Source organism: Trichoplusia ni, unplaced genomic scaffold, assembly GCF_003590095.1.
Source record: "Trichoplusia ni isolate ovarian cell line Hi5 unplaced genomic scaffold, tn1 tig00000182, whole genome shotgun sequence".
Taxonomy (NCBI): domain Eukaryota; kingdom Metazoa; phylum Arthropoda; class Insecta; order Lepidoptera; family Noctuidae; genus Trichoplusia; species Trichoplusia ni.
Window position 1 is genome coordinate 370,915 of NW_020799994.1, and position 27,524 is coordinate 398,438.

General features: G+C 36.1%; 1 protein-coding gene across 1 annotated transcript in view; it reads left to right on the plus strand.

Annotated features, from left to right (window-relative positions):
- The first annotated feature begins 6,096 nt into the window (after positions 1-6,096).
- Positions 6,097-27,524, plus strand: part of LOC113506985 — a 98,509-nt gene continuing 77,081 nt past the window's right edge. Inside the window, exons 1-12 of the mRNA XM_026889834.1 lie at positions 6,097-6,484; positions 22,373-22,434; positions 22,553-22,754; positions 22,872-22,976; positions 23,063-23,179; positions 23,431-23,562; positions 23,792-23,907; positions 24,070-24,319; positions 24,802-25,067; positions 25,144-25,879; positions 25,969-27,141; positions 27,236-27,445. Of these exons, the coding sequence (XP_026745635.1) occupies positions 22,378-22,434; positions 22,553-22,754; positions 22,872-22,976; positions 23,063-23,179; positions 23,431-23,562; positions 23,792-23,907; positions 24,070-24,319; positions 24,802-25,067; positions 25,144-25,879; positions 25,969-27,141; positions 27,236-27,445 (3,364 nt within the window). The 5' untranslated portion in view covers positions 6,097-6,484; positions 22,373-22,377. The remainder of the gene's footprint in view (positions 6,485-22,372; positions 22,435-22,552; positions 22,755-22,871; positions 22,977-23,062; positions 23,180-23,430; positions 23,563-23,791; positions 23,908-24,069; positions 24,320-24,801; positions 25,068-25,143; positions 25,880-25,968; positions 27,142-27,235; positions 27,446-27,524) is intronic.

Consider the following 27,524-nt stretch of genomic DNA (forward strand, 5'->3'; position numbering starts at 1 on the left):
AAATTTAATTTACAATCGATTACTTCTTAACCTTAAGTATCCCTTGTTATTGGCATGTGATATGAATTCAGTTTGAGGGAACCGTGCGCAAACCTGAAGCGCTGATGATGTCACACCGTTACATCAACAAACCTGCTTTAGAACGGATATTCTACCCTAGACCTTAGGAATGTTAAGTCATTATGTCAATATTTAATTATATTATGTACTTTTATATTTAATATGAACATTTTTTACTATGGTTTTCAAATAGATTTTCCTCAAAAAGGTACAATCCTGCAACAATCAAATTTATAGTAACTTTGTAATTATTTATTCCACGTCCAGCGTTTGTATACGGCTACTTTTACACGTAATGTATTCTATCAGTCTTTCTTTGCGTAATCTGTTACATGTCAAACTTCTAAAGGACGAACAAGAAGCTAAAGAGATGATCTAATCTTCAACTTGGCTCGCTAGTAATTATCCTGAAATGAAAACCATTTATTTCCTTAATCGATTCTACATATATATATTTGTATTTCGATACCGCTCTGGAGAGATTTAATGAACTCAATTGACTGTATAAATCAATATGAAGCTTTTATGGTAGTCGATGTGAACTTTATTTGGGTGTGCCAATCAATTTTTTAGAGATTGTTGGTAACTATGACTACGTTTATACGAATAAATTACTGTTGACTCACAAGTCACTGATTAATATTTTATAAGTCCTTTCAGATTGCTTTTGTCGACAAAACGAATATACAAGTTTCCTATTTCATACAACACCTCCATTTATTAATATGAATCAGAGGCTATTTACCATTTCCAACGAATATAGAGTTATCCGGTTGTTGAGACTTCAAAGACGGACGATTTGTAAAAAGTTGACTGCCTTGATATTTGGATGGTAACATTATAAAATGTCACAGCGTTGTGACGAGTTGTTTGCGCCGCAGGAGTTGGACGAGCGATGTGTTACAAAACTACATTCGGAGAAAGCTGTAGTCGTCTGGCGAAATCACACCCACAGCGCATGTGCCAAATCTTTCGGCGAACCCCTCTCTGCATAATACATATATGGTAACTGAAACATACGGCCCAGTAAAAGTTGTTTTTGCTTGCAAACAAAATACTTATCGGTACCAAGGAGATATCTACCTACTAGCTTCATATAAGAATAGATTTATTTAATCTGATCACGTTTGCAATAAATTGGTTACTAAAACGTTTACGACTTGATCTGTCTGATTAGAAAATATTAATTTCTAGAACTATGGTACAGTAATGGTACCTATTTTTCTTTGAGTTCTTTCGAGTTTTAGTCAACTTAGATGTAGGTATGTTTTCTGTTATCATACGGCATCTATTTAAAACAGCTTCCCTTTTTTTAAATCCTTTCTCGAATTTTCGATTACGATAAGCTTTGAGACTTAATATCATTTAATATCCTATATTCTTAAGGATAAGAAATGTACTTAGTGAAATAGATGGTCAGCTTTTCAGAAGACCGGTTTCTCGCATACATCTATAATGTACGATCACATATGTGTTCCTAGAACAGGTAGGCATCAGAGTAATGTTGTACTCCCACATTCCTCTCATGATGGTATTAAGTTGCATGTAATGGGGAGCAAACTTATTGCTATTTACCGCAATTTGAGACTTCGACAGTTACTATGGTTTTCTTATGTTAAAACTAAACGAGTCTTACCTGAAAGCGAACAAGTCTCGAAGTCTTCTTAATCTGAAATTATTAGACATCTTTTGCATAATCGTAATTAACTATGGCCATGGCTTTGATCGCGTGTTAACTCTTATAACAGTTTCGGAACACATCACGCGAGTTGTTATGAGCACTCATAATCTCGAAAAGGTCTTCTTAAAGCATGTTATTGTTGCTGTAACGTTACGTTTGGGAAAAACAATGAAATAAATGTCTAAGTGGCAGTTTATTGCCTGTTCGATATTTTTATGAGAATAAGGCCAAGTAAGCTTAGGATTTGAATAAACTACGACCCTGCAGTATAACAAATTTAACTTTAAGGCGTTGGGTTTTCAATGCCATGTTCAAGACACACGCTTACAAAAGCTTTGTTAAGAGTATCTAGATAGAGAGAAAAGCTGGGTCAAAGGGCATTAACTTATGTAAATAACCCTCGAAACTGAAGTGTTTGGTGAAGTTTTTGCAAAAGAAAAGTTGATTTGAAAAGAATCCTAAGACTGAATTAGAGTTTACTTAATGTTTAATGTTTAGTTATTAGTAAACGGGTGCTTACTTTCTCATAATATACTATGGCGTTGTATTCGTTCCTAGATAAGAAATGATTTGCTTGACTAATAATTATAGACGTAAACTCAACAGTGCATTGCTGGCATTGTTAGGATCGTTTTAATTAAACATATTTAAATAGTAAGATGGAAGAGGTACGCACATAATATGCATTTACAAATTGTTTGGTGATTTCAACCGTTGGGTTGGGTACGTATCGTGAAACTAAAACGGTAACGTCACGAATTACTGTTGTGGCTGGAAATCATATGTTAGCGGTGTATTACAACGACATGGCATAGCGTTACGTGAGGAGTATGGACACGTATGCGAGGCAACCTTGTGCGATGGCGGGCCACGATTGCGATGCCGAGCCGACCGTGACACTGACGCGGGTTATGATAATGACTTGTATACGAACTATTGTCGAGTTTCGGTGTAAATATGTAGTTAGAAGTCGGCGTCTGCCCTCTGAGTGTGAGTACCTCGGCGACCGTTATCCGGTCACCGCTACGCCGCCGCCGCCGCCGCCGCCGCCGCCACCGCGCGCTGCTGCCGACCCGGGGGAAGTCACTATAACATTCAAGCTTAGCTTTGGAATTAGAAACAAGAACGGTTTGGTTTGTACTCACTGGAACACCAACATTATTACGACTGCGGCTGCGCATAATTATTATGTTACATTAACATATTTTAGAGCTTTCCGTTTCAATCGAAATTTTGTCTGATTCTTGGAGCTGTTGTAGGTCAGAATAAAGAAAAACTCCACATAAGTAGCCTCGTTCATAAATAGTTTGATTTCATAATTGAAGCGACATCGCATGTTAGCTCCGTTATAAAATTAATTCTCGGTACACAACCGACGTTTAGTTAGATACATGATACCTGATATCGGCAGTTTACAGCATCATTCCGTATAGACGCTCAAGTTTATTGCCGCTGGGCAGTAAAGGTATTTTCTTTAATAAGTAGAAGCCAATTACCTTTTGAAACAATTAACTCGATTGCGGCAATACAACAGGAAATGATGGTTCACCCGGAGTAGCGGTGAGCGGGAACGACAGTGGCGTACCAGAGACATTCCGAACACAGCCGCGGAGTGGAGCCACGGAGCGACGAACTCGCTCAAATTTATTACGTGTCATATTTTATTTGTTTTATGATTGTCGTGTACGTAAATGTAATAAAAAATGACGTCTTTTTACCTTATGCTTAACTTGTAGATTCAGTTCAAGTTAATGAATAAGTACTGAACATATATTTGCAATTTCTAAGTTTAGTGGAGATACGAAGTAGTGGACTATACGCAGATTGACAAAAAATACACACAATAATAATTAGCTATTTTGAATGACATTTATGTCTTTACCCTGTGTCCTAACGCCAGCCGTAGAAATTGCAATCTACATCGAGAAAATAAAGAGTAACACAATAATAACCGCAGCTCAGATGACTGGTTTCCTTTATTTAAGAAGCATCTGTTATTCTCGGTATCGGTGCAGTGAAGATCAGCGATGAACGATATCTTGTGTTCCCGAGACCTCCCGTTTGATATATTCTCACGAATTTCATGTTATACGGAGGTATAAATCAATATTATCTGTATTCCGCCTCAGATGACCTCTTCAATAAGGGAATAAAATACCTTATTTATGCTCTTGTTCTCCTATTAAGTAATGCTGCAATTTCGTAACTTAATATTAAAATTACTTCATTGACTATTCAGACAAAAGTTGTGAATGTAGAGTTATGAATATATTTAAATTCACCCGATGGTAACTGGTTTTCTTTATAATCCTTAAAATAGTTTTAATTTTAAAGTCACCTCTAATACTAGCGAGATATTTCGACTCACAACAGAATATGTATTGTAAATGATCATAAATATGAATATAAACTCGTTAGAGGTCACCGAACGACGTTCTATGAGTTTGTCGCATTGATTAGCGACCACTAGTGTTAATTTTAAGTGGTTTTTTCAATGAATGGATTTATTTTAGCTTTTTTAATATCAGCAAAGATTGTATGAATCTAATGCTTTAGCTGAGTGTAAAGATAAAAGAAAGTTACCAATAAAATACGAAATTTGAAAGTCATATCCGATTAAAGCTCATAAAACAAACAAAACCTTACAGGCAATGCGATTCTTAATGTTCGAAAATAAAATTTTAGGACTATATAATGTTGTACCGAAACTGGTTTTGAATTGTTAATATATTGTAAAATATTGTCTATATGACACGTTGACAAAGTCGTCTTAAATGTCACTTGACTAGTTCACTCGCCTTTAAGAGTTCTTATTTAAACGTACAAACGTTTTCTAGGTAATCTGATGTCAGCAATTACGAAACTAGTACAGGGATAATATAAGATTTTATCTATCTTTAAGTGACCGCACCTATTTTTACTAATATTATAGGTAATTTATTCAAATATTCATATTAAAAAAAACTCGCATAAGCTTAATAATAAAAAAAATATTGCCTAAAACCTGAATGTAAAAAAACGAATTAAGGCTTTTCTGTGGTTTTAATTAGTTTTTCTATACTCTAATTTACTTTGTAAAACGCATTATTATATCTGGAAAACTTCATTTCAAACAAATCAATTTTTGCAGCTGTAAAGAGGATGTGAATTAGATCGCGCGCGTCGATGTCTAATATATGGGTCAAAGAAATGTTTTGAACTTTAAATATTTTTTTTACATAATGTTGGAAAATCATATTTTTTTTAATATTAAACATTCACAAACGAACAATCACAAGCATGATTGAATTTATTTGTACCAAAATAAAGATAATCAGTGCATTTTATTACGAAGTAATTGGATTATAAAATTAATTACCGCACGATTACCTTAGATACCACGATTACGATTATATTAGAATTTTATTTATCAAGAACCTTTACCGAGATAATCCTAAAGTAAGTATATAACATACCAATAAAGTTCTTTGATCGTAAATACTTATCCGTATAATGTTATCAGTCTTTTTGCTGAAAATAGATGCATATAATCAATTTCTAATAGATGGTGAATGAAATAATTGCAATAATCCATACAAAAGTGAAAACAGCCGGCAGGCATACGGCCGCGCATCTGATGTTTAACTTTTTGTTTTAATGTAATGACATATTACCGACGGTTGCGTTATTTTGTATTCAATTTTGCTTTTATCGAGTGCCTTTGAATAACATCACCAGAGGCGTATTCTCCGGACAATCGAATTGTAGAGCCATTACTGCGATTGTGTTTTTCAATGGTCCTATAAAAATAGATGTAATTGGTCATGTGAAAAAAACGAAGAACGCTTATTGAGCCCCGCGCCGACTCAGCCCGCCTTCTGACCGCGACGAGGATGTTAATAGCCACACAGAAGCTACACTTTTTATATTTCTTAGATAGACTCAGCAGGAATGTGTGCTGTGATTGAATTTATACACATTTCAACTGAGGGCCGCAAAGGATCTGACTTGGTAGAGCTAATGATGTGATATCAAATGCTTTGAGGATTCACTTTGGTAATTAACTTGTAAAAGTAGTGGACAGTTATATGTTTGTACATGAATTTACAACACTTTTTATAATACATAAAGCAAGTCAGACACAGAAAGTTCGAGAAATTAAATCAAAATTGTTACTACGCCCTTGTATTCTAATCGTCGACCTTTATGGCGGAGGGCTACATGGGTGCCTGTCTTTTTGCAATAGTGGGCGAACGGGTTTGGTGCTCGCTTTATCGCCCTTGCAGGCTTTAGTATACGGTGCAGATAGAGCAGGGCTGCAAAAGCTCGGCCATTGGGAACGCGTTCCAGAGTGAGGTTGCAGCGGGCGCGGGGCGGGAGCGGCGCGCGGCGCGAGGGGAGCCGCGCAACCTGCGCGGGCGCCGCAGCCTGCGACTTTGCGTTCAGTCATTGTCCGACCAACATCTCGGTCGTACGTCCTAACACCGACCGGCGTTGTCGCTACTTCATTCGTCGTACGAGTGCCCGTTAAACGAACGGTTTACTCCGACCCTTGGAGTGTAGGTGCAGTGCAAAGTGATAGTGTGTTTCTAGCTATACAACATAAAAGTGTATCGCTAACAAGTATTACTGTCTGCGCTGTGTGGCGAGTTCCACGGAGTTGCCTAACGGCTGTTCGCCTGCCGGCGAGGGAAGGCGGATCGTATCTACCGGGAGGAATGAGCCCCGTACATCACAGCACCCGCACTCACCGATGATCTCAAGGTTGGTTCACATCACCGCACTGACATCATGGCACCGGCACGCATCATGCACTGTCGCAAGCTGTTCGCACGACACGACCCCACGACCGCGCTCGCATTCTATCTACACTCTATTCTGATCTCATTCCAATAACTTAACATTCATTTTAGCTTATTCGTGTTCAACTCTGTGAAACGTTCACTTGCCTACTTCTGTGTTATTGTTCACAGTTTATATAATTAATGAGGAACTCACTGCTCTTTTTTCTCTCATTAACATTTTATTAGACTCTAATTGGGCATAACTGTTCATTCTTAAATATACTGTCACTGTTTACATAAAATAATGATTATTAATGACATACCATACTGAAGTATACTTTTATCATAAAATGTAACGAGAATCGTTTAGAATTCTGAAGTCTCGGTTAGCTTTTTACCGGAATGGAAATTTGTAGTCTTAACAAGTTAGGGTTGTCTTTTGAATCGTGCTGCACGATTATGCCTGAGATTGAAGGAGGGTATACTTTTTTAATAAAAAAAATGTATATATTTCTTGGAAATAATATTACTAGTCGTGTTTTTAAACAATAAAAATAATTATTATTTTTACATCCTGCGAGTTTAATTAAACGCTAATTACTTTTGAATACTGTTAAAATATGTCAATAGCGGTTTTTGCATTATGGCATTGCTAGGCAAAGAGAATCTAATTAGGATGAAGTATGGTATGGCGGCAGCATGTGAGTTTAGCGAGCAAAGCAAGCACGTAACGGCAGCAGCCGGTTATGGAAACCGATGGAATCAGTGTACTTAATGCAAATAGATTCAGATGTAAACGGTTGCTATTTTGAATAACTAATTACGTTTTTTTTTATATAAGGCTTAACTACATCATTAAAAAGCTGCAAAAATCATTACTCCCATTCTCAAGCAGTCAGTTGTAAGGCGCAACGATATTTTGAAGTTTTACCTTAATGCCTTCCACGAAAATAAAGCCTGCTAACACGTTTCTCGATACCAAGCATTCCGTTTACATTCATTGCGCGTGCCACAAACATTTAAAAGGGGTTGTTACATAAAATTTGTACTACATCGGAACTTATCGGTGACAGTACGAATTGCAAAACCAGAAAGTTTCACTGTATGGCGCTTTATTGCTCTTACGTGGCGGCGGTCTTAGGGTTGGCAACAATGTTATTAGACATACCGTCGAGAAAAAAATGTTATTTAGTAAAAGTATTGTTTTTACGAACGAGTGGTGTATTAAACTAGTTGAAATCTCTACATGAGTCAAATTTGTATCCAATGAACGTCAATATTGTATTATGAAGCTTCTGGATGACATACAAAAGTAAAAAAAAAACTATAAACCAATACAGGACATTAATATCAGTATTTCATTAAGATGGTTTTGCTCTCAATACATTTTTAGTACTTCCTTTTAATGCATATTGAGTTACATTATACTTTAGCCTCAAAATATTGAATTCACACTCATTTTCATAGATTAGGTAACGTCGAACAATTTTAACAGATAAATTAACGATTAATAAATACTCCTATTAATTAAAATTAACCATCAACTAAGCTTGACCACTCATCATGTAAAATCTAGACAGTAGACAGTGAAAGTCGAAAAGCATGTGTACTTTAGTTTTTGTGCGATGACTTAACATATAGGTATGTTGATAGAAAACAGAACTTGTCTGAGATCTGCGAATTATCCAATTTGAGAACTTACTGGATACGTGAAAGTTCAAAAAAGACATCCTCCTAAAGATATTTCTGATATTCCTAACTTAGCGTGGAATGAAAATATATCAGTTGAAATGATCAATAATATTAGTGCTTGCTTAGAAGCAAGTGGAGATATGAGAAAAAGTAATTCCCCTTTTCCTTCACTAGAAAACCTACACTCAAAATACGACTAAAATTGTATTGTTTCTGCATAGTGAAGTCATTTTTCTCAACAATTCCTTATTTTAAAGCACATTTCCCGACATTGTCTATCACAAACTCATCATATGACAGGTTTACATACAAGTTAAAGGCCGAGCCCTGGGCAAAGGTTGCCATATTAGGGTAAGCTGATTTACCTCAGCCGCATCCGGTGCACCGACATTACGCCTTGTTATGCAATCATGCATGGCTGTGCTCGAGTTAGGCCAAGTAGGAATACTGAAACCTCATGTGTCCAATATATCTCATGTTGTTCTACCATTATATTCCTGTTCTTATGTTTCTCGAGCTTCTCAGTACTGACTACTTTATGAACGTTGTTATTATAATTTGTTGTATGAAGGGCTTAATCTGGAGTTAAAAAGTTCGTTACAAATTTATCATTTTGGAAAGGGTTAAAAATGTTATGTTAAATTTCCATTTTTGCACCGAAAACATTGTAAGTTTTTATAATATTCTCACTACTAATAGGTAAAAAAAGATCAATTAAGCTAACAGGCTTTTAGAGGTTGTTTTTTAATCGATGCTCATGGACCTTCTTAATTCGAGAAAAATAAAATAAACAAACAGAATATAACATGCAAGCCACACCCAGTTAACGTCTTCAATGTCCACTTGTTTGAGGTGTCTTATTTCTTAGTACCTACTAGACAGAATCGAGAGAAAACATGTTTGATTTAATGTGACCAACATTTATTTAACAAGTCTATTAATGATTAAATTAGCCCGCACAAAACATTCTTTTAGTTTTTTCCTGGTGCGGACAGCTTTTTGTGTCAAAAAGAAGTTCTTTGGCTATCTGCAAATGATTGTGAGTTCCCATTATATTATTATTTGCAAATATTTTTTCTCGATACGTTCATGGTGCATTACTGAACAATAAACTTGAAGTCAAGATCGTGACATGGGTTTCACAGTTATTAGGATACCAAAACCGGACTTCCTCTCAAAAGTTAAACCAACAAATATTGGTAGACCCGCTTAACTGATTCGTTCTTCTCAAATATGTATTTAAAGTCAAACCAAAGATTTCATAATTTGAGCTCTAGTTGGCTTGAGAACTCAATGCCAGCTTTGGTACATACGGATATGCAACTTTCACTAAAAGAAGCCTTTTTCTGGCATTCGTGTGAAAATTGCATAACTTTCATTATGAGCAATGACTAACGTTTTAATATTATCACTAGCTAATTTTGTTGTTGGATGTGTGGTGATATTATTTAAAATAGGTAGAAAATTCAATTTGGCGATTAAATCACTGTGACACACATGACGTGGTCGACAGCCTTGGTCATAGCTTTACATATATGAATATTTAGCCAACAATGCAGCATTATAAGCACGTTTTCTCCGAGTCTTGTATTGTGGCTTGTTTGAAAACTATTGCCAGTCTTGAATTTTTCGCTTTGTTTAAATGTAAGAACGGCGTGACAAGTTGCCATGGTGATAGAGTTTCTAAAATTAGCTTCAATTAATGGTTTTATGTGTTGCGTGTATAGTTTTTTCGTCTTCACGCCTGTGTAGGCTTGTTCCTATTGGCGGGTATTAATTGCTTGACCGCTTGTCTTACTTACTGTACGCATATTTAAAACCATACAATGTATTTCCCTTGGAAAAAGTATAGAACTCAATGACGAATGTAACGTTTCTGCTTGTTTCGTAATAACAGTGAGTGAAAGAATCTGTTTAAGTGAAGATGCTCAAACTTTGCTGCTCAAAAGTTTGTGTGAATAGCAACCCTGTGCAAGGACTGCGTACAACATGTCGCTCTAAAGTGTCATGCCGTCTTTCTCATTTTCAAATAAAATGTAAATACCTACATAATATAGATTTCAGAACGTTGATTTACAGTAGTTTTTGCATGCGGCTGTTAATCCGCTGTTTCCTAAATAAATTATAGCTAATCAACGTGACCGTTAAATTACGTTTCTCCCGAGTTTGCCAGTCAGATACGCAATAAGGTACTTTGATGGATCTAATGCAAGATTAACAATCACTGCTGATTTCTTTTCTCAAAACATTTTAAATTGAATACCTAGTTATTCAGTAATTTGACAAGCAACGGTATAAAACCTGTGAGAATCCTTTTACAATTATCTACTGGCCCGCTCTAGAATTTTATATGAATATTCCAAGCTATAAAATATATTTTAATCAACTTAATACTGGCGGGAATAAACAACGTCGGGAGATAAATCACTAAAGGTTTTTATAGCGAACTAATTACTTAGATACGTGAGTAAGACAACGGAATTATACGTCAGATTTGATATCGTTATTACATCGCCGCGGTAGCGCCTACTTGGCCTTATATAAAGTCAAAGCACTTTAATTTACTGACATCTTGTCAGCGTCGACTCATCACTGACAAGTCATTATAAGACCGAGTTGCTAAAATCATTTTTTTTTTGCGTAAAAATAAGTTGCAAAACTAGGCTGGCGTCATTAAATTCAAAATAAAGAGCTTATTATTAGCAGCGGTATTAAAATATAACAATTAAGATGAAAAAGATATAAATACATAAACATTAACCCACAGTGTGGTGAGAATATCGCTAGCGCAGCAGGTAAAAATTATTAAATTTACAATAGTTGCAGTTCATTAGCCCTCGGCCTATTGCATTAATTATTCGCGTGGGTTATTGTTGAGAAGGATAGTGAGTTAGTGAGAACAGTAACAAAGGCCCAGCATGAGTAGACGAGGCTGCACCCGAGCGTAGCGCCTCCTTCAAGGCCCCTTTGTTCTTAATGCAATATATTCCCACCGAGCGGTAATTGTAATCAGTAGATCAAAACGTTTTTATTCTACGTTTCGAAATAGATACCTCTAACTTTATTTTACTATTTATTATATTATTCACATGTTTCAAACAAAGTACTTATTACTTTGAAATAGCGCTGTTTCAATTAAATTCTAATTCGCGCTCAACCGTGCTTAAGTCAAGCGTTTTTTAACACAAAACACGCAAGTTTATATCTTTATCTTAGGTAAACATTGTGGAAAAGCAGACTTTATATTTACGATTAGAAAATCATCATTGTAGCGTATTTGCGAAAGTAAAACTTTCTTGATTTTAGTAAAGTAATGTCTATGTGTAAAATTAAATGTGTGATAGAGATGAGTTCTAATGTTTCAATAATGCGTTGGGATAGTCCCTGGAGAACCTCGTCTCGGCATTGTATACGCAGGTGGCGCCATATTAGTTGCGCGGGGCTCAGCGCACCTGTCGCCGCGCGCCCGCGTCGCCTGCCCGCCCGGCCGCGCCGCCGACATTGGCCCGTTATGTCATTCAGTAATACAACTATAATGTACGGTCCTAACTCATCCTATATTCTCACGCGAGAACACATCAATATCCCATTGCCTGTGAGAAATTGTGTATCTACCAACCCATTAAGTTAGTACCACATGTGACTGAGAAATTCTTTCTATTATACCAAGCTTTCCTGATAATTCTATACCTTTGACATTTTCTGTATAGAAACACACGCATATCTGAGTATATTTATGCGTTATTGTTGTGTCTCAGATTAAATGGCGAATAATACATTTTGTTTAAAATTAAAAGTAGTATTTGAGGGTCAAAAAGTTTTTAGTGGTAGGCTATTAAGTTAATAAATACAATTAAGTAATATGATTAACAAAATAACGTGCATTTACGTGGTTTTTATTTTGCACTAACTTGATAAACTTGATTTCCTCAAGAAACCCTGCTTAATTATAATTAGATAATTGTTGATAAGGATTTTATAGTAGGTATTATGACTGCACGGATAGCCGAGTGGTTGAGGTCACCACACCAAACCCACTGGATCCACGAATGCATGTTCTGAGTCTGGGTGTCTTTGTGCATGTGATTTGTATGTTTTTAAATCCCCCGCGACACAAGGATTAAATTCCTTACTGTGGAAGTTGTTTTTAAAAAAGAAAGGAAACCGAAGAAAAAATATTAACATTGAACGTATAGGTAATTTTGATGAATTTAGCATTTGCAGAAAGCAATTAAAAATACCATATAAATTTATGATTTAAAATCTATAGAAATTGACCGGTAAAGCATAATAAAATAATGTATGGAAACGCTATTTCGTAACTGTTAAGTAAAATAAGCGACACCCAGTACCGACCACTTTCAAACCAGTCGTCGGAGACTGAGAGTCTGAAAACGTAATAAACCAAAACATTGTACAGTATTCCGGAATCGATAAAGTTTATAATAATTATGTTTTATTCGTGTGTCACGTTAAGTGCGTTTATATGACATATTGCGATAATAAGTGGATAATCGAGTCTACTTGTGACAGCCGGTTCAAACATAGTGTCCGTTTCACTGGTCAGATGTGATACATTCATTATTATATTACATTCTATATCTTCAACCGACTTCGAAAGCAGAGGTTCTCAATCCGTCCCTATTTCGTTTTTTTATGTTCCTTACCTTAGAATTTCGGACTGGATTGGAACCGATTTTGTTGATTCTTTTTTTATTAGGTAAAAAAAAAACATCGGATTTCGCTTGGTAGTTTTTATTTTAAGACGTATATATGGTTTTGTTGTTAGAAAATATTACTTTTCAAATAGCCTGCTTTTGATCTTTCTACTGCGCGAAAGTCTCCCTTGTCCTAGAAAACCTCGCTTCTTTTTGAAATATATGGCATGCGTCCCTCATATGTGATAAGATTATCATTATTATGTTGTATTAAGTTTAAAATATATCTGTTTGTCCGATAAAACGGACCAGTAAGCGAAGACTTATATGTGAACTGAAATTAAGATATCATATGTACAATGTATTGTTGGTAGCCATAACATGTTTATGTAAGGTTCAATATACAAAATAGCTTTTAAACAACGCTTTACCTAATTAGCGATAAAACTTCAGTTAATTAAATTGTATTTAGAAATATTAATGACAGAAAATAGCACGTAGACGACACAAAAACAAACTTAACTGTACTTTATATTTCAATTAATTTGTTCCGTGTTTATAAAGTGCAACCTTAATAGAGTCAGGATTAAAATGGCAATAAAACACAAGGTTACGAAAATAATTTAAAATTGAGTATTAAAAGTTATTGTCTTTATACAATAATAAAATGATAAATAAGTATCTAGTTAATTCGGATAAGTTGGATTGTCACTAATAATATAAAAAGAAAAATATGCATTATTTACAAAGCGTCAAAAAAGATATCCTCATCCCTGCCAAAGTCGGGAAACGTGCCCAGAAGGCTGGCTGCATTGCCACGTTGTATGGCAATGCTAATTCTTTGGGCAAAATATAGACCAGCCTTCTGATCACGTGTAGAGTCGACCAAACGCTTTGCGAGTTATTTATAAAGAACTAATAATAGATTATTACTGTAATTTATATTTAAGATTGCTCAAGTAAAATATACATTACAGTTATCACGTCAAGAAATAGTAGCATTTGATTTGTTGTAAATCAGACACAACACATGTTCGTTGCAAACACATGACCACAACAAGTCATTGTTATATTATTTATAAGTTTCTATGATGTAACTGTTCCTTAAAATAAATAAAATAAAGTAAAAACATTAAAAAAGTTAAAAAAAGTTAGACTTTATTAAAAAAAGATACACTTATTATAATGTTTGACAAGAGGTCTCGAGTCTTAAAAGTCAGTCTATTTACTGTACGTCACTTTTACTGACATTATTAGAGAAACATTTTGTGTGTATGAATATTTGTTATTCTTCGTCGTTCTCTTCATCGGCTGACGCTCTGAAAATAACTCTTAGGATCGAACTCTTGAACGAGAATGAATTCTTAGACGTTTTGAGTTTAAATTAGATCCTCAGATGATAAATAGAAAGCTTCAAAGTATGATGACCGCAGATCGCCGAGACGGTCTCTTATCGTGACTGAAGTATTTAACGTCAATATTTCTTTTACAATATGCATTCTACTAATCATGGCTTTCTTTTAGTGGTTTAAACGAAGACTTTCAATAGTCTTTTGTTTATTTTAGGAGTAAAAAAGCATATGAAGGAATGAAAATATAGAGCCTTTCCTTAAACTTCGTTGGTTAATTGACTAGAATTAAAAATATTGTGTTATTGATAGTTTAAACAGATTTCTTAGAGCCATATCTCAGAACCACTAAATGACCATCTAAGGTAATATGGCGATTGCTCGGTATATTACGTAAGTACATTATTATGTTATGCTAATTATCTGTTTACTCATTGAGCTACAGACCTTATACCGCTCTGTTTCGATTAGAAATGTAAATTATTTTGTTTTATGCTTAGGTGTTAGAATCTCAATTTAATTAAAGTAGAGCCTACTCGCAAAGAACGTTAAGAAAATCTGTTAATTTTGATAATTGTTAAGACCTAGGGGCTATGTATTATTATTGCAGTTTATTACATAGGTTTTATTATTGCAGAAGTGAAAGCGTGACAGCGCGTTACATTGCGTAGAGCAGCATCTCTTTCATTATTACGCCTGTCTTACTTGAACTTATGAGGTAGTGGGTTACCCTACAGACAATTATAAAGGGACTGGATTGGATGTTCGTTCCTTTTAGTGGTTTTTAATTACTTAATAATAGTGTAGTTTGATTGTTAACAAATGGTACCTGACCGACAGTTCCAAGTTTTGTGTAGAATAAAACACAAAATAAAGTTTTCTGTGTGTTTTTTCTACATATCCAAAATAATATTATTTTTCTCAAAATATAACCATTAACTTTTAATAATGGAATAAATACTGGCTGGTGTTTTAAATACCTTACCAGAACTAAAATAAAACTGAATTGTCTATTATATGATTGACATTTCGACCTATGACTGCGCTATGAGATACTCAACCTCTTCCTTCATTAAATGTTGTGGAAGGCGAACTAATGGAAATATTATCTTAATGACATCTCCATAACTGTGCTTCTAGCGGCGTTGGACTGACACATTTAACACAAGTCTTAATACCCATTCTGTTAAGAGTTATAGATGTTTCACAGGTAGTATCTAAAACGTTAGTTAAAACATAATCTGATAGATAGGGAGATAAGTTTATTGATTCTTCATTTAAATACATGTAAAAGAAAATGTCACATTAATTTGTGTTGTTGTCGTGTGCAGGTATTTTTATTGTACGTATTAAACCTATATACACATGTACATAGTTTTAAATGTCAACTATAACGTATTATGTAACGTACTTTAAAGTATTTTTGGGTGTAGCTTGAGACGTCAAGTTACCGGAAGGCTTTCAATGTCATAGTACACGTAGGATGGGGAGTTACATACAAAAATCGTAATTATACATTGTCAAGTGCTGAATGAATCACTAATAATATAATGTACAATAGCATATACGGTAGGGGACTTATGTAAATTACTTAATTATTTATCGCAATGTGTAGGTTTGCTACGAATGTCGTTTAAGCAGTCAATATACATAATCGATTTCCGGGATGTCGAATTTATAAGTCTTGCCACCTAACTTGTTAATATTAACTCGGTATCTTAGTCATCGAAGCATTATTGCACATTTTATTGTATATTTATGTTGCATAGCATTCCATTAATGTATTATTGAAGCCGTAGGCACTGTTTTAGCTGGTTATATTCAAGTATGAATATTATTTCATACCCGTCTTACCTTTTTCAAAGTAAGCAGTTGTTTTTTGTCATAACTGTATTTCAAATGGATTTTATAGTAATGCTTTGATCATGGCTGGAATTAATATAGTAGCACCTTATGCTCCTTATAATCTAGCTCTATATATCAATGCTTCTCGTGTAAATAATACCATACTTGCGCAAATTCTCTGAACAGCCGAAATTATAACTGCCGTCGATTTTGTAAGAACAAAAAGTTAAAAGGATGCTGTTTCAAGTGATTAAATCGTGACATAAGTTCAGTGCATTTTGGTGTGAGTGCGGTGCGCGGCGTTAGAAATGGTCTCGCGGCCGCGGTCGCTCCACTTGTCCGCCGACCGTCCCTCGGGCAGAGCCGGGCTCTGTCGTCGAAGGTTATTTAGTATGCTCGCCGCGCGCCCGTCGCCACTCGCCGCCGCCGCCGGAACTCAGCCAACCTAACCGCTCTTTCTCCTTTAATAGATGCTATCAATACAAGCACGATGTGCTGTCACGTAGACCGACGGCGGTAAATTTTATAAGTGGATTTTAAGTCAATTAATATTTAAAAAGCTTGACTCAGCTCTGGAAAGGTCAACTTATATAATTAATGGTATATAATTTTCATTTTAAAAATATCATTTTAATAATATCTATATGTCAAAATTACCTACGTAAAAATTAAGCGAATTCAAACACAACACAATGCCAAATATTTACATTTCTAGTATCACCCGGATCCGGGTTGTCAGAGCTATGTAAAAACTACTTGATTCAAGTAGACGTAGGTAATGTTGCTACTGGTATTATATCAAAGGTATCCATCTTAACGATTGCATGTGTTAATTACGTACCCGTTTGAGTAATGAGTAATCGTGACGCGAATATGTGACCAACGACAATGTAAACTTGCGATTCCGTTGCTGTTGTAACAGGTGGAATATACCGCTAGTGTTACTACTAGTACCGTACACAATAATACGCGCGGCATTCGTTCCAATCGATTATTATCGATAATACCAATGCAATTTGTGCTGAGTACTGCTCCGCTATCGATATCTAGCAAAGCACAGTCTACAGATACGGTAGAGCTGCTAAGAGCGCTTGCAACAATGTCTTAGTATCACACAGACGTTCTTGATCACGTCTGCATAAGTATAGGTGATTGCTCAGAGTTCAGAGTAGCAGCTGGATGCATCTGACCTCTATGAATTAGATATCCGCTGCCGATGAAATTCAGCCCCAGAGCATCGAAATTGCTCATAGATGGAAGTGTATTAGCTGCGGCTGCCATGATTACATTATATTATTTGCCTGATTTTAATCTCTAAATATTGCTTTCAGAGTACTAAAAATCGCTGCTTTACTTTCGTTCTGCCTGGCAGCTAAGCGTAAATAAAAAACGTAGAGAAAGTTTCAGGATTAATAAAATGTGAACTGAGAGTTATATTTGTGTGGGATTTAAACACAGACATCGTAGTCGGGTATCCTATTATGTTAACCATGATTCACATCTGAGAAATTTTAACACAATGGAATCACTCGATGAACTTCATTACTTTGGTGAACAAAAAACAATCAGGTTTTGCAATTGAACACGGTTTTTATAAGCTTCGAAGGTAAGGGTATTTCTATAATTATATTAAATAACCTGTTTTGTTTATCTGTGTGGTATATTGAACCTGTCAATCTACGTAAAAAATTTAGATGATTGTCTTAGGCAGAAGAACAATAAAACGTGAACTATACTTATGTACCCGTTTGCCATTGACGAATGAAGTTGACGAGATACCTACAGTAATCAGATATGGAATTGTTTGTGAGGAGAGAAACTGCGTAGAGGCATTGTTCTTTCTCAGCCCACTTTCAGTACGAGTGAAGTACACCGAGTTGGCAAGCGCTACGTGAAAGTGAATGGCGCAAGCGGGCTCGCGGACGCATTTTACGCCCGATTTGATACCACATTCGTACACGCGAACCCACATGGCCGCTTGCAACTTCGTTCGTGACGTAAGGCTTGATACTTACCGTGCGCATATTATTACGGCGGATGTAGACTGATGTGTGCTCAATTATCGTTATTGGTACTCAATATTTCACTTTCATTAATTGGCCTGAGGCGTTATAAAATGTTTGCAAGATAAAATCCTTAGAAAGCCGTTGATTTAAAAAAGGTACCCAAGAGGCTTAAATATTATTTGTCGCTACAATCATTTTCATGTCGTACGATTAAAATAGATTTCACACATTTTATTCATGCATGTGTAGTATGTTATTCCCGATACGCTTAAGCCGGTTTTTAGCTAACGTCATTTGCGTCATCCTTTTTTATTTCGTTCGCCGTTAAGAGGTGTTATTTAATTAAACTAACAGTCTTTGTTTTTTATTTACCTTTAATATCTTCGGCAATTATAGACAATTTTAAGATTTATTGTTCATTGCCGCTTTTAAGTGCATCAGTAAAAACCAATTCAATAAATAGTGCTGGATTTGTTTCAGTCTAAACGGCATCTCATGGATTTGATTTAAATCTTTAGGTAAATCTTTTAAGACTCAAAGATTTCTGAAATTATTTTATTGAGTATGTTCTACGCACGGGGAATGTAACAACCGTAGCGAAAATTTCTTTAGGTTCGTTTATTTGGCAAAAACATTCTAGTAGCAACTGAGTGCGTACTCAATCGATTTGAGTCGAACTCAGTGACCATACAGAAGAGAAGGTCAAAGCGTAGTGAGAAGTATGTCACAGTATGTCTCACTGTCGTAGTATGCCAAATGCTCAATATGTCGGGACAATGCAAAAGGAAATTGAATAAAACTGGGCGCGAATAATGTTTAATAAGGCAAAAAGATTTATTCACGTTAAGTTTACAATACTTTCATGTCTATTAATAAAATTGACTGACTAAAACATGATTAAAACACACGCGTTCACAGCGACACGCAAAGTGTGCTGACTATTTTTAATCGATTTGACAGTTTTAGCCTATTAATTAGAATTGTTAAGTTACATAGACTAGATCACCAAAGATATACCACTTTAAAGAGACACAGGTCAAAACTTAAGACTTGATTTTAAATAAAAAAAATACTGAATGATACATATGATCTTTTCTACTGGCTTACTTAGGTACCAGATAACAAAGTAATTGCTAGTAACACCATGTTTATTTGATACCTATAAAGTATGCTTCAAAATGCGCATAGTGATTATTGTATTAGTGCCATCCATTCATAGAAGCCTACGCATGAAACAGGCACAAGGGAACTAATGCCCAACGTAAACTGTCGATAATAAAACAAACGTTTGTCGCGAAGAACTTTAACGTGTCAAGGCTAACGGTTATTGAAAACAATATTAATGCTTGTTCGGCCTTAGCGGGGTAATAACAGTTTGAACGTAATTTGTGACACCATCTACAAAGCCTTGTCATCATTCCTCTGGCTATTTCTGTAAGTAATCCGCCTAGACATGTCAAGTGGGTAATGTTTTGAGCACTTTATGTCGATGGGAGTCGCGGCTCAACTCTAATTACTATTCATGTGGCCGTTCATTCAAATTAATTCATAGGTTTAATGTTATTTTATAGATAACTAGCTGTTGCCCGCGACTTCGTCCACGTGATCGATTGTATCTTCGCTCCTATTAGTCGCAGCGTGATGTTATATAGCCTATAGCCTTCCTTGATAAATGGTCTATACAACACAAAAAGAATTTTTCAATTCGAACCAGTAGTTCCTGAGATTAGCGCGTTCAAACAAACAAACAAACAAACAAACAAACTCTTCAGCTTTATATATTAGTATAGAGTATAGATGAGGTAAAGGTATTTTTTATTGCGACTTGATTTCGTTACCGTGTAAAAAGTAGATAAGTGTTGAGTATTGTATGCCATAATATTTAACCTGGTTTTAGAATACATATTCGGTGTAGATCGGGTGCTGCTTAAAATAACCTCATATGAATATAAAATAACATGTTACCGGTACCTATTAGGCCTTGAAATCTGACGTAGGTTGTGTCACTAGGCGATATCGTAAGCTATTGATTCGGTTATAATAATATTACCTTGTGATAGTGAATAAACTCAAGAAATCTTTAAAACTTATGCACTTAATTCTATAACAACACAACAAGAAGGAAAATCGCTAAACTTGTAACATCAAGCGAACAGTACTTATGTCTGTGTGGCTATCAATAACCCACATAATACTTGCAACTTATGGTTAGTTCGTGCCTAATGCGTTCACTTATGGCAATAATTGTTTTTGTCACTAACTACGAATAATAAGGTGCGTGTAAATGACGAGTGCAGTGGCTGTGACAACTGGCACAACGATATTCGCGGTGCGGTCCGTGCTTAGGTGAAGTGCAAATATACTCATAAATTGGCATGCAACGCGTTGAACACGCAACGTCGCCGTCGTTAAAACCAGCGCCAACTTACAATAGATAGTGCAATAAGTATGTACAATGTATTTGCTGATCTTACACCTATTTAAAGTTCGTCAGTGCGGTACAGACAAGACAAGTAGGTAAATGACAATATACCGCTCACACAGTTATATGACCTCGCAAAACAGCCTTCGCCTTTGTCGTTGCTGTAATTATAATCGAAAACTTGCTATATTGGTGTTCTACTCTAACTAATAGCTTTTTAAGTATTTTAAGTAATAAGTAGGTGTTATCCATATCTGAACCATTATTTATCTCTACAATTATTTCTGCACAACAATATCTTGAATCTACTATATTTATGCGGAACATGTTTTGTCTTATTTGTTTCCTTAAAATCGACTGGATTATTGGATTATATAATATTCTCTACTTAGGTAATAAATTTTTAAACAGTAAAATAAACAAAAATGTTTATTCATTGGGAAGCAATGAATAAACATTTTTCTTAGAGACTGAATAAATTTTGACTACAAATAAACAACATTAATTGGAGTGATTCATTATTATTTTTTATTTATTTCTTCTCTGAATAAAACAGTAAACAACCTTGCGTTTGTTGTTTCGTACAATGCTTTAAGTAACATAATTTTGAAAAGGAAGTGTTTGTTTCTTTTCAAGCACTGTTTGGCGTGGACCTTAACTTTTGCATTTGTAGAGTCAATGTCAGTGGAGAATTTCCGTTACGAGGTGCTCAGCGAATGTACTCATTGTTCTAAATATTTAACTAAGTTATCTAAATATGTTTACTCTATTGACTTACATAAAGAAAGACCTCTCGTTACTTTTTATCACATAGTATAGGTGTGTAAAATAATCATTACCACCAACCACATAGGTTGGTAATAGGCAAGTGACAAATATGATACAATTTATAATTTTAACGTATTTAAAAAGTTTTATTTTAATGATATATATTTTTTGAAATACACCTTAATTATATTTGCAACTTAAAAGAATAGCTTTTTATTTTTAATGTAATTTTTTTAAGTGCCAGAAGTTTGCAAGCTTTATTTAAAAACATGGTGTATAATGTTTTATATTTTCGACTTTAAATTATACTTGTGTTTATAACCAAGGCCGTAAGACAAATTTTCCCAATTTTACTTGTCAATAACTGAGACACGACTTTATGATGTCACGATGTATTGCTAAAAATGCCTTTAACATTCCATTACAATAGACGTATCTGAAATGTGGCCTTATTTAATACATACATTAGTAGAGACACGTATTGCAAATGTATGTAGATATATTGCACTTAATGTAACTTTTACTTTTAAAGATCACGCATTGGTTATTTAGTAATCACCCTTGCTGAAACTTTGTACCTACACTTTGTTGTTTTTGGTCGTATGCATTTTATAAGTCAACGAATTTCGCTCGTATTCATTTAAGTAGCAAACGAATTCATCCTTCATTTTGAAACTTTAGTTCCACCCCTATTTTTATCGTTTGGATTCATATTCCCGCCTCACATATACAATGCGCGGTGCTGAATAACTCGTTAATTTATGTCAATAATTTAAATAAACCTTTTTTCCACATTTAATTTTGGCTCACTATAGAATAACATGTAAATTCTAGTTAAATAGTAATAAAATTGGCTGGCTGTTTAAAAATTCTTTAATAATCGTATTTTTGAAGTAAACGCTTCATAGGAACCAAGTAGGTAATACCTGTATATTTCGTTTAGTTTATAGTTCGAATCCAGATTCTTGATCTGTATTTGCCATCATTAGATTATCTTTAATGTCCGATTCGGTCTAGCTAGCGAGTCAGTTTTTTCGAAATCAAATAAATCTTGCGTCTTTTTGATCTATACTTTTTGTAAACATTTGTTGATTGTTTTTGACTAACGTTATTTTCTTTTTGTTACAGAGACAATGTATATAGACACCTTACCGCTCGTGGTTTGGACGCTCTTAGTCACAACGACAAATGTGAGTAATAAATATAAGTTTTTTTTCCTACCAGTAATTTATGCTGGCACTACATTTGCCTGTAAATATTTAAAACTCTGGATGATCTATTGCCGAACTGTGTCTAATGTCTTTTCAGGTAGCGACACAAAGCCAATATGGAATAGGTTTAGGAATAAAACGAGAAGTATTTTTCTTAAATTTAGAAGACGGCTATTTTGGCTGTCAAGTAAACGAATCGACACAAATATTACAATTATATGAATTATCAAAGTTATGCGACGGTGTCAAGGATTGCTATAAGGGATCCGACGAACTCAAATTAGAGTTGAAATGTACAGGTTAGTACTAATCTTAAGCTATTTAAATTCAGCAGACATATAAGGAGTAAAATGAAAAGTAGCATGTTGTGCAAATATCATACTTTTAATCATTCTTACGATTATTAACGTTTTTAGATGATTGTACCAAAGAAGATGGCGCCCAATGTATAAATGGTCGTTGTCTAAACGGGGTGTGCCATTGTAATGATGGTTTCGGTGGATGTAACTGCCAGGAACCAGGTCAGTGCCTCATTTATTATTATGAATATGAGTCAATAATTTTAAATGTGCATACTTAAGTTTACTTTCCTGTTGTTTGCTTTTAGATGTAAATGAATGCAAAGAAAGGCCATGCGATGTTTTTGCTCACTGTACGAACACGGTCGGCAGTTTCCAGTGTTCGTGTTTCCCAGGCTACGAAGGCGACGGTTTCTCTTGTAGAGGTACGAACTTATTGTTTGGTATTTTTTTACTAAAATGGTTACAACTGTAAATGTAAAACTGATAGGTATCCACTAGTCGAGAAAAAAAAACAAAATCCTTGATTAAAATAATGCACATAAATAAAATTACTCCAAACAAGCAGATACTACTATAAAAGTTTTAATTTTAACTTCGGTAACGAGAGCCAGCCTCCGGATCTGGCTTTTACGACTAGTTGTTCAATAAAACTATACATTATGCACATTCGCAGATATAAATGAGTGTGAAGACCCGGCGGTAGCTTCGCGATGCGTCGAGAACGCTGAGTGCTGCAACCTGCCAGCTCATTTCATTTGCAAGTGTAATCGAGGCTTCGAAGGCGATGGCGAAGAAGAATGCAGGGGTACTCAATACTTTATACTTGGTTCATAATTGGAATACATTCTTCTGAATACTCATAAAGAAGGATATAAGTCTGTATATCAGTCATTCTTTAAAAAAAAATAAACGGAGCATGAGTTTTAACCATGAACTTTGAGTTTTTGGTCGTAAGAGTATCAATTTCCAATTATTTATAGTACTCTTATATTCCATACCATAAGAATACAAGTAAAAGTGAGCATTATTTGTAGATATTGATGAATGCCGACGACCTGGAGCCTGTGGAGCCAACGCTGTGTGTCAAAACTATCCAGGAAACTACACATGCGCATGCCAAGCTGGCTATACTGGGAATGCATTCGATGGTGTAAGTTCACTCGACGTTGCGTATAGCTCTAGTTCTCGTCAAAACGTTTACTTCCGCATCTTAAAGTATAATTTTATGCATGAATTTGTAAATTGCTTCAACATTATGACAAAAACAGGATGCACTTGAAAGTGTATTATTGATTGTTTATTTGATACGTAGTGCGTTGATATCAATGAATGCGAGAGCGAAGTGAGCTGCGGCCCGGGTGCTAAGTGTCGCAACGTGGAGGGTGGCTACGAGTGCAGCTGTCCGCCAGGCTATGAGGGCGACCCTCGCGTCGGCTGTCGCGACCAGGACGAATGCGCACGGGCTTCTTGTGGCATTGGTGCTCTCTGTGAAAATCTTCCCGGCGCTTTTCGCTGTGTGTGCCCACCAGGTTTCGAAGGCAATCCAGACGTGCAGTGTATCGGTAAGCTTTTGTCTAAAACGCCAGTAGGTGTGACCTGAACCTAACATGTTTTCATTTTCTGTGGTCTAACGCTTTGTGACACTTACCTTAACCTATTCGCGTTTAACGAATCGAGCCAAACACTACCGGACTTGGACGCTCGGTAGCTTCACGCTTCTACTAATCTAAACGGTTATAACGTTTAAAACATAAAAAAAGAATTTTCAGTGAGTTTCGACACCTGTGTGGTCCGCAAAATTATACATTTTCTGTGATCACTCTTCTGCGAACTTTTATTTTTTCAGCATTTTGGGACGTTAAACCGAACAACGTTCTGACATTTTTCATTTTCCTCTTGTCTCTCGTCGTTTTCTCTGTCGCCTTTTGAGTCGTCTATGTGTCTATTACTTACTCTTCGTAGTGGCTGTCGGAGTATTTTCTACGTGCATGGGTTTTGGACCCGCTGCAAATGTAATTAGACGTTGCGTTATTTGTTACACCAGACGTGGATGAATGTAAGAGTAGCGAAGCAGTGTGCAGCGAAAATGCTTTGTGTACGAACACCCTCGGCAGCTTCGTGTGTACATGCAAGCCAGAATATACAGGCGATGCGCGGGTGACGGGAGGATGCCGTGATATCGACGAGTGTGAAACACTTGAACATCCTTGTGGTACATACGCCATATGTGAAAATGCTTCTCCCGGATACAACTGTGTTTGTCCACAAGGATATAGAGCTAAACCAGATGCCCAAATCGCGTGCGAGCAGGTAATATTGATATTAGATTTGGTAGATTATTAAGTTATATTACAGTGTAACTTTACTAAACCGCCAAAATTTTCAGGTCGACGTAAATACATTGTGTAAATCAAACTTTGACTGTACCAATAACGCAGAATGCATAGAGAATCAATGTTTTTGTAAGGAAGGATTTGATGCTCGAGGATCTGCTTGTTTCGATGTCGACGAATGTGCTAAAAACACTTCTATCTGTGGGGATAATGCTTTGTGTATCAACACACCAGGAACATTTAACTGCGAATGCGTTAATGGCTTCGTTGGAGCTCCTCCATCGGTGCCATGTCGCGCCCCATGTGAGGATGTGAAATGCGGTGAACACGCTTATTGTAAGCCAGAGGGCATAGAGGCATATTGTGTCTGTGAAGATGGCTGGACTTTTGACCCAACAGATATAGCAGCAGGTTGTATAGATGTCAATGAGTGTGACACGTCGGTTGGACCTGTCGGGCGCTGTGGTAATAATGCCCGTTGCAGTAATACTCTTGGAAGCTTTTCTTGTCAATGCCCAGAGGGGTATACCGGCGATGCTTACAAACAGTGTGTCGATATAGACGAGTGTCAAATAGACAGCGCATGTGGAGCTGGAGCAGATTGTATTAATCAAGATGGTTCATATAACTGTGAGTGTCCAGAAGGGACAATACCTGATCCAGATCCTAGGGTACGCTGTGTAGAAATACTATCCTGTAAAAACGATAACGACTGTCCTGGAAATGCAGTGTGTGACCCGAATTCTAGATGCTTGTGTCCAGAACCCAATGTTGGAAACGAATGTAGACGTAAGTACAATGTTTCAATTTGTCGTTACTTAATGCTAGTAGCATTCAAGTAGTACATATATGTTTAATATTTTATTTTATTTTTACAGATCCTTGCGAAGCTTTGCAATGCGGTAGTAATTCAGAGTGTTTATTAAATGACCAGATTGCACAATGTACGTGCAGGAGCGGATTTGCCGGTGACCCATCATCTGCTACGGGTTGCCAAGATATAAATGAATGTATTGACGAGCCTTGTGGTACTGGAGCAGTTTGCAAAAACTTGCCCGGACGTTTTCTTTGTGAATGTCCTGGTACATTTACCGGTGATCCTTATGTCGGCGGTTGTATACCAGGCAAAATGCCGATTGAATGTAGCAATACTAATCCTTGCCCTCAGGGAGAACAATGTATTTTACACGATGGAGAAAATGTTTGCGTTTGTACACAAGGATTTTCTAGAAGTAAAGAAACTGGACTTTGTGAAGATATAAATGAATGTACACACCATGGAAGATCTCCTTGTGGTTTGAATGCTATTTGCAAGAACTTGCCAGGCAGTTATGAATGCAAATGTCCTTCAGAGTACAGTGGCAATCCTTACAACGTCTGTGAATTGTGCAGCGACATAACATGTCAATGCCAGCCACCTTACAGAGTAGTCGATGGAAATTGTGTACTCTCTGGTTGTACAAAAGATAATAAATGCGGCAAAGGTGCAGAATGTATTATAATATCTGATGGAGTTAGCTATTGTGCCTGCCCAGTTGGTTTCTCACAAACTGCTGAAGGGTCATGTGAAGATATAAACGAATGCACATCTGGGCAGTCAGCTTGTGGATTTGGAGCAGAATGTGTAAATACAATTGGCTCTTTCACATGCAGGTGTCCCCCGGGCTACAGTCAAGATTCTATTTCTGGACATTGTACTTTAAATCAAAAGCGGTGTATAAGTGATTCTGACTGCTTTCCAAACGAAAAATGTATCCAACCTGGGCAATGTGTGTGTCCACCACCATTTTATTTAGATGTTACTGACGGGCAAAAGTGTAAAAGTCCTTGTGAAAGATTTACATGCGGAATTAATTCTAAATGTACACCAAGTGACCCTCCTCGATGTATGTGCATGACAGGGTACGAAGGAGACCCCTATACAGGATGTACGAACATTAATGAGTGCCACAGCGCCCCGTGTGCGTTTGGTGCTATTTGCCACGATCAGAAAGGTGGCTATCGATGTAAATGTCCACCAAACATGGTTGGAGATCCTTATAAAAGCGGATGTAAGTATAAATAGTATTGTGTTATTAAAAAAGTAATAAACGTGCAAAGTAATTAATTGTTTGTTTTTGTTATTAATATTTTTATGTGTCCTAGGTTCCATCGAGGAAATACCATCAGAGAAGCGGTTATGCACTGTAGATGAGGATTGTGCCAATACCCTCGCATGCTTGAATAGTTCCTGCTTGTCACCATGTACTAGTATTTCTTGTGGGCCAAACGCATTTTGTGAAGTAGACGATCATGCTGCTGGGTGTCGTTGTAATCCAGGTTACACTAAACCAGAGGGTGGCAAATGCGTCTCGGGTATGTTGTTTACGATACCTTGATCATTATAAATTAGTCCATTAAGTTAATTTTGAAGTATATTTGACAAATAAAATGA